The sequence below is a fragment of the Ailuropoda melanoleuca genome, chromosome 14, assembly GCF_002007445.2.
Source record: "Ailuropoda melanoleuca isolate Jingjing chromosome 14, ASM200744v2, whole genome shotgun sequence".
Taxonomy (NCBI): domain Eukaryota; kingdom Metazoa; phylum Chordata; class Mammalia; order Carnivora; family Ursidae; genus Ailuropoda; species Ailuropoda melanoleuca.
The window spans coordinates 15,603,484-15,615,169 of NC_048231.1; the positions used below are offsets into that span (position 1 = coordinate 15,603,484).

General features: G+C 48.7%; 1 protein-coding gene across 2 annotated transcripts; it reads right to left on the reverse strand.

The window, feature by feature from the left end:
- Positions 1-349: 349 nt before the first annotated feature.
- Positions 350-8,909, reverse strand: PROX2 (prospero homeobox 2). 2 transcript variants are annotated; one of them, XM_002914725.4, is made up of 5 exons: positions 7,590-8,909; positions 6,447-6,458; positions 3,627-3,728; positions 2,244-2,438; positions 350-799 (listed from the first exon to the last, which is right to left on the reverse strand). In XM_002914725.4, the coding sequence occupies exons 1-5, from the start codon at positions 8,907-8,909 to the stop codon at positions 614-616; spliced, it is 1,815 nt and encodes a 604-aa protein (XP_002914771.1). In that variant the 3' UTR covers positions 350-613. The 2 variants fall into 2 exon arrangements, with proteins under 2 accessions (XP_002914771.1, XP_011217355.1); XM_011219053.3 differs by lacking the exons at positions 3,627-3,728; positions 6,447-6,458 and having other exon boundaries at positions 8,154-8,909.
- Between the last annotated feature and the right edge of the window lie 2,777 nt (positions 8,910-11,686).

Genomic DNA, 11,686 nt, shown 5'->3' on the forward strand with positions numbered 1-11,686 from the left:
TGCTTTGGCAAGTTACCTCGTAGGTCCCAAACTTGGGTTTGGTTGTTTTTCAAATGAAGATAGTATCTACTTTTCAGAGTGAAAAGCCTGAAAATAATGTATTTGAAAGTGTCTAGCAAATAGGTGGAGCTCAATAAATAGGTAACGAAAACCAGCAATTTGTAAAAACAAAACAAAACAAAAAAACACACACACAAAAGATGACTATCTGAATGCCCAGGGGGGAGAAAACTAACATTTGTGTAGTGAGTAACATTTCACAGTGTACTTTAGAACAGAATATCTTTTATCCTCACAACCTGGCTTTACAAATGCAGAGATGCTGGCAAATTCCCAGGGTCACAACCCCGGGAAACAGGGGAGTGGAGATTTAAGTTCTGATTCCAAACTGTGATGTCCCTTTTGCAATATGCTGCCAACACACCATTATGTTTGGTTGATATATTTTATAGTTAGGATTAAGACTCTGACGATTCTGAAAAAGGAAATAAATGAATAGGACCTATGTGGGGGGTTTCTCCTTATGCCTTTTTCATTTGACTACAGCTACACTGACTGCCGTTTAAGACAAACCTAGGAAACCCTGGCCAGTTGCTCCTCACTTGGTGGGATCTTAATTCCGAAACAGCTCCTGGGGATAGCTGGAAGATTTGAATATCTCTGGGATATCACTGTCTAGTTTCGAAATAATTTTATAAATGGGTTTCTTCCAGGAAGGATCTGAGTCTTTCCCCGCGGAGACAGCCCTGAAGAACTCCTGTAACGTCAAGCTGGCAATTTCCAAGAAGCAGTCTGGGACCTGCATTCCCAAAGAGACGCACAAGAAAGAAAAGACATGAGGCCGAGGAGCACTGGTGCTGTGCAGACCTCAGTGCTACCTGTTCTGGGGTAGTGGGCTGATAAGAGCATCTCTACTCCTGGCTCTTGATTTCTACAGCCCTAAGAATCCCCTGCTCTCTCATCAAATACAAACCTTAAAATGATGGTACCCGTGAGACAACCCTGGCAAAAAAGCATATTAGGGACACTCCCTTTGTAGGAGAAGTGAATTCTACTAACTGTGATGCTTTTAGTAAGTGGGAAACTCTGACTCCGATTGAAATTAAATTTGTGGTTCAAAGGAGGTTTTTAGTATTCTCTTCCTTAGTGCCTAATGTGGAAAGGCATGCCCCAAGTTCACAACTGTTGTACCTCATCCCACCATGTTTTGGGGTTGGATCCAAAAGACTTGGAATCATTCCTGCTTCCAAAGCCAAGCACGAGGTGGAGGGGAACTCAAGCCTATGTTCCAGGACCTCACACAGATGGGCACCATAAAGGATGGGGAGTCCCACAGGTCCTCCAAATCCAGCCTGGCCCAGGGCTTGCCTCCCCTGCATGCCATATGACCACCCCATGTGGAAAGATGTGGCAGCCCTGCCCCATCCACATGCCCTGATGCCACAAGCCTCAGAAAGAAGGCTTAGGTTTCCAGACATATTCTGACAGAACATCTGATAGACGCCAACGGTTCTTCCCTCTCTTGGGTACATCCGAGTCAAGTGAGAAAGGCAAGGAGAGGGAAGTGTAGTCAGTGGCCTGCAGAACAGGACGCCAGCCCAGCAGAGCTGTCGGCCGCACACAAGGAAATGCATGTCTGGATTAGAAGTGCTCACCCATGATATCTAGGCCACTTGCTCACCCTTTCCTGATGCTGTACGTAAGGTGCCACCAGTGTGCCTTCATAGAGATCCCCAAAGGACCGAGAAGCTTGAGTGGTGTGTATTCAGTATTTCCAGAAAGAAAGACTCTGAGGTGACTTGCCATGAAAGGCCCACAAATAAAACTGTTCAAGTGAGAATAAAGAACCAAATGATGAACAGAAATCCTAAAGAAAACGGGGCCAAGTCTAGGTGCTGCCACAGCCCAGCATTGAGTTGTGTGCCTCCTGGCGCTAAGGCGAAAAGGTCAACAAGTTATGGAACTTTTCATTGCAGAGTATTCGATCTAAAATGGCACAACATCTGGTCAACTTCTGTTTTAGTTTCAGAATGAAGACTGGGTGTATATTCATCTCGTGATATCCACCTGTTGCCTCAGAGAAGATGTTGAGTCTCCTTTTTGTGGGTGATACAGACATTGGCCCCAGGCTGCCCTGGTTCTCAGTGACTTAAGGACAGACACAGAAGGGGAACTTTTCTAAAACTCAATCACAAAGGGGAGGTGCTCATCAGACCTCATGGGACCCAAGTACATGGTCTTACCTCAAAATCATTCCCCTTGTTATAGTGCACATTGAGAGCTCGAAAAAGTTCCGAGTCGCGGAGTACCACCAGCATTTTGGGATTTGTGACACCATCTGAAATTGCTTGCCGGGCAAATTTCTCCATTTGGATGTAATAAAACTCACGAAAGTTGCTGAACCACTTGATCATCTGGGAGGTTATGCAGCGGTTGAACTGTACAAACAACAGGGTCCATCAGGTCAGATGTTTGCCATGAGGTGCTCAGAGTCCCAACTGTCAGCTTCCAGTTCAACATAGGGCTTGATAAGGATGGTTTCAACCACCATTAAAAAGGGCTTTCTTTTTTTAAGGGGGGGTGGGGCAGAGGGAGAGAGAGTCTTAAGCAGGCTCCACGCCCAGTGTGGACCTGATCCAGGGCTCAGTCTCACAACCCTGAGATCATGACCTGAGCTGAAATAAAGAGTCGGATGCTTAACTGACTGAGCCACCCAGGCACCCCAGTTTTCCTAGCCTATTCACTTTTACACAGGAAAATCTCAATTAGCTATAATGGCTATTAGAAAATACTGTTTTTGATATACTGAATTTACGACTTTTTTTTTTTTTTACCCATGAAAAGCTTTCCATGGTGTCTCGTGTGACTTTGGAGAGTCTGGGGTCAAGGCCAGATGCCTCTGCTGCACCTGGGCAGATTACATGGCAGTCCCAGAGCCTTCTGCAGGGTCAAGGGCAAAAGGAAGGGATAAGGGTGTAGAGCAGAGAGCAGGTCATTGCCACCCTGGAGTTACAGAATGAATTGAAATCAGAGTGTGGGGCAGGGGTCAACTGAGCAACTGAATATGAGGGAAAGATCTGGAAAACACAAAGGATGTAGTTACAAAGTATTAGCCGCCCTATCCCAACATCCAGGGTAGAGAAGGCCCTCAGAACCTTTATGGGAACAGGCAAGCTCCAGTTCCAACAATCAGAGCTTGATCTCCCTTACTGTCATGCTTGATCTCTATACACCTTCAGTTAGTTTTGAAATACAGCACTTTGAATATAAACATGACAGTGTCCGACTCTTTATATATTCTTTCTTTATCGTGCTCTCCCCCAGAAGAGACAAGACACCAGGCCAAAGAGGCTGTTTACTAATGTTTCTCCCTCCCAGCCACCATCCCTCCCCATGTGTTTCTGGGTTATCTACAGCTCAAAATCTTAAAATTCAGATACCCAACCTTTGTGGCCCAAAGCTATTCATGCAAAGTCTCAGCCCAGAATTGGAAATTGTATATTTCCATCAGCAACATGAAGGGGACCTGACGTGCACATATGACCTAGGACTTGCCTCCCACTGGCCAAAACCCACTGCCTCTTGGGAGTTTTGCAGAGGCTTTCAGAGGTGAAGAATGACTTTACCTGGACATCAGGGAAGTAAGCCTTCAGGAGGTTGGAACTGGGATAACGTGTGAAGAAAAACATCAGTTTGGCCTTCTTCAAGTGACCAGGATTTAGGCCCTCCTGGATTTATCTCAGCGTCAAGGAAAATTAACACCAGTTAATCAAATAATTTTATTAATTTATCCAAATAATGAATTGTCCTGTTCCTTATGGTTTCTATTTTACTTTTTTCTACTTGAATGGTGGATTAGTTCCATTTTTCTGTCTCTAGCAAGTCTGATCAGATAAGCTTTTTCTTAAGGTGCCTGGCTGTCTCAGTCAGTAGACATGTGACTCTTGATCTTGGGGTCGAGTTCAAGACCCATGTTGGGCTTAGAGCTTACAGAAAAAAACTAAAAAAAAAAAAAAAAAAACTTTTTCCAGATGCTGAATACCATATATGTACAGTAAATTTTCAGAATTTAAAAAACATTTGATGTACAAAAGTTCTATGGCATCTATGACATCAAATACAGTTTGTCGTACTTTGTGCGTGTGCACTGTCAGAATAGAATGGGAAGAGATGGCAGGTCTGTCCCAGATTTCAAAACCCCGTGTAGAGATTTCCTTCCCCTTCCTTGCCTCAGTTTCCCCATCTGTAAAATGAGATGAGCCGACTTGACGGTCCCCATTCTACTCTCATAGCTCTCTTGGCAGTTTTTAAGCCAGCAAGCTCCTAACCAGCCTGAGTAGCAGATCACAGTTTGCTCCGGCTCAGGAAGCTTGAACTTCTCAGCTGTGCCTGCTCCCTGAGTGCCTGGCAGAGCTCTCCTTCACCCCTCCCAGCTCAGCTTGGACACCCCTCCTCTGTGAAATATTTCCTTGCTGAATTAGGCCTTCCTTCCCCTGGGCTATCAAGGCTCTTTGTACAAACCTCTGTTGTAGCAATGACCTTACTGGAAATTTTACTGCATGTTTGTCTCCCCATTTAGACTGTGAGCTCCTTGAGGGCAAGGACCTTATCTTTTTGTTTTTGTATTCCACATGCCTAGCCCGGTGCTAGGAACATAATAGGTGCTCAATAAATGATTGTTGGCTGAAAGAATGAATGAGTGATTAGATGATCAACCTGAATCCATTATATTCTAACCCATACCTCACTGAGAGCAGACTGCCTCTCCTCTAACAAGAGCAGGGAGCTGTGGTGTGAGTGCCTAGCACCAGCATGGGAGGGAAATAAAGATTCTTACAGAAGAACACATAGCATTCCCAGGGACCGTCCTGGGGCTGGGTGGGAAGCGTTACACAGAGTAACCTCAGAGTTCAGGTCAGAGAGTTGTACCTTTAGGACAATTAAGATGTCTTAGTAGGACGTATCAGTTTACCCAAAGGAGACCAAACCAACTAATCATGGTTACAGATGGCCTGGGCACCCAGGACACTGCCCAGAGGACCCCTGCCCTTGCCTCGTTGGACCTACTTCTTACTCTTCTTAAAGGTTCACAAATGCTGTGGAAAGAAGGCTGGATTTAGTAGCCCAAGGACCCAGTTTCAGACACTGATTTTGCCACCTCATTAGGGGCAAGCCCTGGGCCTCATTTCTAAAATGTAAGTGTAGTAGTTAAAGCTTGTGCTTGGCAGTCCGACCCTGGGTTTGAACCCTGGCTCCACGTGTGTCTGTCTTGTGACTTTAGGCAAATTAGTTTGCTTCTCTGTCCCTGCCTCAGATACCTGATCTAGAGTGGAGGCTTGAAGATGGTGAGGTCACACACGCCCACAACCCCTACTTCAAAACGCTGGGCCAAATGGGCTTCGGATTTCAGAATTTATTATTTTATAATGGCCACATGGAGCATATGCCATATGCTCGTTACGGGCCAGAGCAGGGGCTGTGGCAGCAGTCCGTCATCCAATACATTCATATTTCCACAGCAAAGTAGATGGTTATTTACAGTAAGTGGGATAGTCGATAAATGGCCTCCAATCAGTGCAGGTCAGGTTTTGCCCCCAAAAATGTTTCCATCAGCCTTAGGGGGAAGAAATCACAGGGACTTCCAGAGCTCCTGAGTCTCAGAACTGTGGCTAAGAGGTGGTGGACAGATCCATGTGAACTGCGGCTTTCCTGCCGGCCGCAGGGAAGGGGCGCGGCGCAGCAGGTGCTGCCCCCTACTGTCTGGTCACCGCGCCTGCTCGGCCTGTTGCGCCGGATGTCTTATGGATGTGAACGTTCTTCGGCGCTTCAAAGTAGCTTGCTCTTAGCGGCTTTCGTGGCCCACAGGAACACATCTCTAATTCTGGGGTGAAGGCAACAGGAATGAGGGACCAGCTGGGGAACCAGGATGCTGCCTGGGGGCCCCAAATCATTCCGTGCAGCCGGACCTCCCAAAGCTGTCTGAGTCTAGTTCTCATTTTACGGAGCAGGGCTAGGCACACAGTAGGTGCCCGAGAAACATCAGCACGCCCCTGCCAAGGGAAGTATAGCAGAGAACCTTTAGGGACTGAGTCCCTTAGGTTCTTCCCCCATTGCCCGACTTTAACCAGTGGCTTCTTACCAAAGGCCCAGAAATAACCTAGCCTTTGTCTCACAGGGTGATTTCCTGTCGATCTGTCTCTGCACCTCCAAGGTTTCCTACTGCTTGAGAGGCAGTAGTGGCCCGTGAGCGTTCTTGGCGTTGCCTGCCTGCCTGGACCGCACAGCGGTGCCCAAGCTTTAGGCGCGCTTCCAACACCTGTGACCAGAAGAGGGCGCTCGTGGCCTTTAGGACACAAGAGCCCACCGCGGTGTGGCAGTGAGCGGGTCCCACCCCGTCCTGCCGCCCTTCGTACAGCTTCCCAGGCAGAGGACACGACTGTTCACACCTGGATATGCAGCTCCACAGACCCACTGACCTCTGGAGACTCAATTATAGGCTGCCCATGAGAAGGAGCAGTGTGAGCTCAGCTCGCTATAAAACGAACATCCAAACTAATGTTGTCGGGAACTTTAGTCCTACAAGGATGCTCCTTGGAAGAGGATCTTTGGTCATGTGAGTTTGAGGCTGCAGACCTTCTCCTCCTAGAGCTTCCCGTGGACATCAGCATGTTAAAGGCTCTGAGAAGTCCCACAAACTACCCAATAGTAGAAATAGCCAGTATTTAATAACCCCTAGAAATAATATAGTATTTACCCAAGCTGCTTCTTTCCTAATTTAATAACCATTAATATCCTGAGGGAGGGTTACTCTGGGCAACACTATTTGAGAGAGTGGGGTCTGCCTAAGGATTGCAGTAAGATCCAGATCCCCACAGACGTGCCCAGCCCCTCAGCCCCTCAGCCTTCTGCATAGGGAAGCCGTCGCCATTGCCTCTAGACACCCAGCCCCCAAGCTCTAGTCCTCTCAGCTGCAGCTTAGAAGCTGTTCCTTAAACTAAAGCCTTCCCACCCCTCCCAGCTGCCTCTTGGGTCTAACCCCTCAGGAACGCGTCCCCTTTTCCATCTGCCTCAGACGTTTCTGGTCCCTCATAGCTTCCCTGTGAACTACCTGGACAATGTAGGCTTTTTTGCCTGCAGAGTCAAGAGATTGGGAGAGCCATACTTCAGATGAGGTCATTCCTTTGACCCTCTCTGCCTAGGTGTACAGGCCTCTGACAACTAAATTATGGGGTTTTTCCTTTCATCAGGTATTTATCATATTTTGGAAGCCCCTTGAGTTTACAAACAAAACTCTTTCAGACCCAAAGGAAAGAGTTAGTAGTGGTGGAATCCAGCGTGTCACAGAAGAAGGTTAGTGAACCTTCTCAGCATCCTTAAATCCCAGAATGTGGCCACCACCCTGTCAAGACCTAATAACTATGAGCCACAGGGAAGGAGGGCCTGGAAGCAACATTAAGAAGGCCATCGGGAAAGCAAAGCTACTTAATACTATGGAGTTATTTGTCCCTGCCTCCCCTCACCTTCCAGACTTCCCGTTTCTCTGGGCCATGGCGGTGAGAAGTTCAGTTACCAGTAAAGGATATGTGGACTGAAGGAAAAGGCAGCACGTCGGGGGCGGCCTGCAGACCGCCCGGTTCCATCTTCACTGAGGGAAGAAGGGGCAGTCTCTCCAAACGGGGGGAAGTGAAGGGCAAGGCGTACTGCTGCTGGCTCAGAACTGATGGTCGCAGTTTGACCGCTCCCCACGGTTGCAGGGCCGGCTCTGAGGAGGGAAGGCTTTGGGAAGATGAGTCATGGGAAAGACTGCTGCTCCAGTGACCACTGGGTCTGTGACCCAGTAGCTGGCCAAGGATCTGATTTCCCTGGATGTGGGAAGGCGCCGTCAAAGGACAGTTTGCTGGAGGACCCTGATAGGGTCTGGGGATCATCCTCAGAGAGACAGGGTACCGAGGAGGATCCAGAGACTTGGCCAGTGATAGGTTTCGCAATGGGACCCCAGTCTGTGGCTGGGGCCTCCTGGGCAAGGTGGCCAAAGGAAACAGATCTTTACAGGCTCCTCTCTCAGGAGGTGAGGGCTCACTTCTCCCCTCTGGCACAAGCCCCTGGAAGCTGCTGCCCAGCTGAGTCAGGTGGCCTGATGGATCCAATAGTACCTTCTGTAATGCTGAGTCCACAGCTTGGGCCACAGCCCCGGTCAGTTCTTTCCTCAGAATCTCCAACAAAGCCCGTGCTCCACAGGGAAGGAATCTGGGCTCGCCAGACTGGCATTCCACCTCAGATGCCCTGTGTTTTTCCTCCCCAGAGAGGTCCGCACGGGAACCCTGGTAGTGGTCACTGTCCATAGCCCAGGGCCTAGATCCACAGCCCTTCCTCTGCTTTACTCTCAGAGGGCCCTTGTCCGTCTCGGAGCCTCCTGGGTCCTGGGCTGCGTCCCTGGGCTCAGCAGCCTGCAGGATGTGCTTTTGTAAATGTCTTAGCTGTTGCTTCAGCTGATGGAGCTGTTCTCTTACCCGAGGGCCCCCTTTCCTGCTGCCATGGTCCCTGACAGGGCCTGGCTTCAGAGGGCCCTGCTGCATGGGAAGGCTCTGCTTCCTCTTCCGCTCCCGGGCCTTCTCTGCACAATATGCGCCGTCCCTGGCTCCGGCATTGCCTGGCCCCAGAGCCAGAGCGTGAGGAGAGAGGCACATGCCTTGGACGATGGTCTCCACCCTGGCCCGCTTTGCTTGGATGTTCTCATCCCAAAACCAGTCAGGGTCGGCAAAGCTGGAGCTGGGGCCTGGGCTCCAGGCAAAGGGGGAGTCTCTGCCCTTCTCTCGGGGGACTGGGCTTCTCTCACCTTCCATACAGGGTTCTGCCAGATGGGAGCAAGCCCGGGACAGAGGAGGAAGCAAGCCAGAGTTTGGGTCCATCTCCTACTTGCTCAGAGGGTTAGCTGCAGCTCCGTGAAGGAATCCCTTCTCCAAACGTCCTCAGCTGGAGGGGTACCCAGAGTGAGCTGGGGGCTCCCTCTCTGCACTCAGAAGGATGAGACGCAGCTGTCGAGGATTCAAACTCTGTGATGCTAGGGCTTAGAAACCTGAGCAGACTCTGGAGTTAGAGACAGGAAGAAAACAATGGCATATGTGATTTTGAGCAGTGTTTTTCAAACCTGAACGTGCAAACCAATAACCTAGAGCTCATCTTACGGTGCAAGGTCACGTTCAGCAGGTCTCGGGTGGGTCAGACTTTCTGTACCTCTAACCAGCTCCCAGGTGATGCCGTGCTGCTGGTGGGGATCCTACTTTAAGAGATTCCTAAGCGTGATCCTTCAGGGAGAAATTCTCTTGCTAGGGCATAACAATAGAATAATAATAATAAATATAACAGCAGCCAACTGCACAACTGGCCTCATGCTAAGAACTTCACACCCATGACCTAATTTAGTTCTCGTAACAGCTCCCTGAGAATGTTGTCATTCTCACTGAAGAGATAAGGAAAGGGGCTCCTAGAAGTCAAGTTACCTCCCTAAGGTCATGTACAACTAGTTAAGTGGCAGGCTGGAGTCAAAACAAGGTTTCTCTGATTCAGAGTAACCTTCTTAGTGTCTACTGCCACAAACCCCCGGGCGCCCAGGCACTTGTTAAAAATAGCAAATCCAGGAGCCCCCACCAGTCGCACACAATCAGAATCCCTTCGTACTGGGCCACAGAACCTGCATTTAAAACCAGCAAACCAGCATTTGAGAACCAGCTGTGTGATGGCTCCCCCGTCCTGCTCCTGGAAGAATCAGAGGGTATGTTCATTGCTCACGTTTAACAACTATTCCTTACGCGCCTCCGAGGCCTCGGGCCTTGATCTGAGCCCTTGGAGAGACAGTGCTGAAGCAGAGCGGCAGAACCCTGCTCTCGTGGAGCCGGCTGGCTCCCAGGAGAAGAGGGAATGAACACGTCTATTTCCAGGTCGTGATCCGTGCTATGAAGGAAAAGTGCGATAAGGGGTTGGAAGCTGGGATGAGGGTGTGGGAAGAAACGGGGAGCTATTTTAGGAAAGCCTGCCTAAAGCTATTCCCCCACCCCCACAAAGTATCAAAATACAGTGCACTTGAACCAGGAGGCTTCAGACAGCAAGTTTAAGGCACTGGCAGTTTACAAACGTTTGTACATGCCACCTCATTGCACTGGTGCCAACCCTGAGAATCAGTTAATTCTCCCATTTTACAGAGGAAGAAACTGAGGCTCAGTGAGGCTGAGAGTGGCTCGCAGTTGCTAAGATTCCAAATCCTTTGACACAACCACACTTTAGTTGCCTCCACAGAGATGGAAAGACCTGTGTAAGAGACTGAGTTCGGGGTGCCTGGGTGGTACAGTCGGTTAATTGTCTGACTCTCGGTTTTGGCTCAAGTCCTGATCTCAGGGTCGTGAGATCAAGCCCTGCGTTGGGCTCCACAGTCAGTGTGGAGTCTGCTTAAGACTCTCTCTCCCTCTGCCCCCACTCCATACTCTCTCTCTCTCATATCAATAAATCTTTAAAAAAAGAAAAAGAGGCCGACTTCTTTGTCAAGTGGATGCCTCCTTTCCTACAAGAGGTAAATGAATTTCTTTCCTCTAGAAATTTCCACTCTCCTTTGCTTCGCTTACACAAATGCTGGCAGGAGAGAGTCTGCTTGTTTTCTTCCCACTCTCCGTCTAAAGCTTACTTGGAGTTCTCTACCTCGGGCAAACCTTGGCTTTTCAGGAGCCTCTGCATTCTTGTGTAGACGTGGCCACAGCGTCCACCTGATGCTGCCGGGCGACCAGCAGAGTCACCCGACAAGCTTCCCGTGACCAATGCTGCTCCCAGTGCCAGGGTGGAGGGTGGGAGGTGGTAGCAGCTGCCTGGCCATCACGAGGAAAATGCCACTGAAAGCAAGGTTCGTGGGTCAGAATAACTAGAAGGTTTTTGCTTTGAGTAAGACATTTGTAAACGACTAAAATGAAATAGATGATTTGCCAAATTAATGTACATTTAAAAACTTATTGCTACATTCATTCCAACAGTTTGGATGGTTTAACACCTCTTGAGGAGACACATGTTTCTTAACTTCCTGTGATCATTTGACAATGAATATATATTATTTGTATAATATGGAAAAGTGACTTTTCCATCAACTCCTACCACCTGCTAGGCATATCTGGGTCATTCATTAAGCACACATTGGCTGCTTTCTAACTAATAATGATCACTGAACTGGCAGAATTGATTTTTTTAAGATTTTATTTATTTATTTGACAGAGAGACAGCCAGCCAGATAGGGAACACAAGCAGGGGGAGTGGGAGAGGAAGAAGCAGGCTCATAGCAGAGGAGCCTGATGTGGGGCTTGATCCCATAATGCCAGGATCACACCCTGAGCCAAAGGCAGACGCCCAACAACTGTACTACCCAGGCGCCCCCAGAATTGATATTTTAATCACAAGAGACTGACAGCCGTATAAACTATCTATATTTGCAGTTAAGTACCTTCCAAAAAGAAGAGGGGATTGGTTTTAGTTATTCTAACTGCTGAGTGAACATCTCCTGTTTATATTCAACATGTTCAAGCCCAAACTCTAGAACTGCCCCTCTGCCTCACCTCTCATACTACCGATCTTATTTAAGCTGGAAGCAGGGGGCCTTGGACTCCTCCCCAGGTCCTCGTCCTCAACAGTGAATTGGTTACCATGCCTGGTC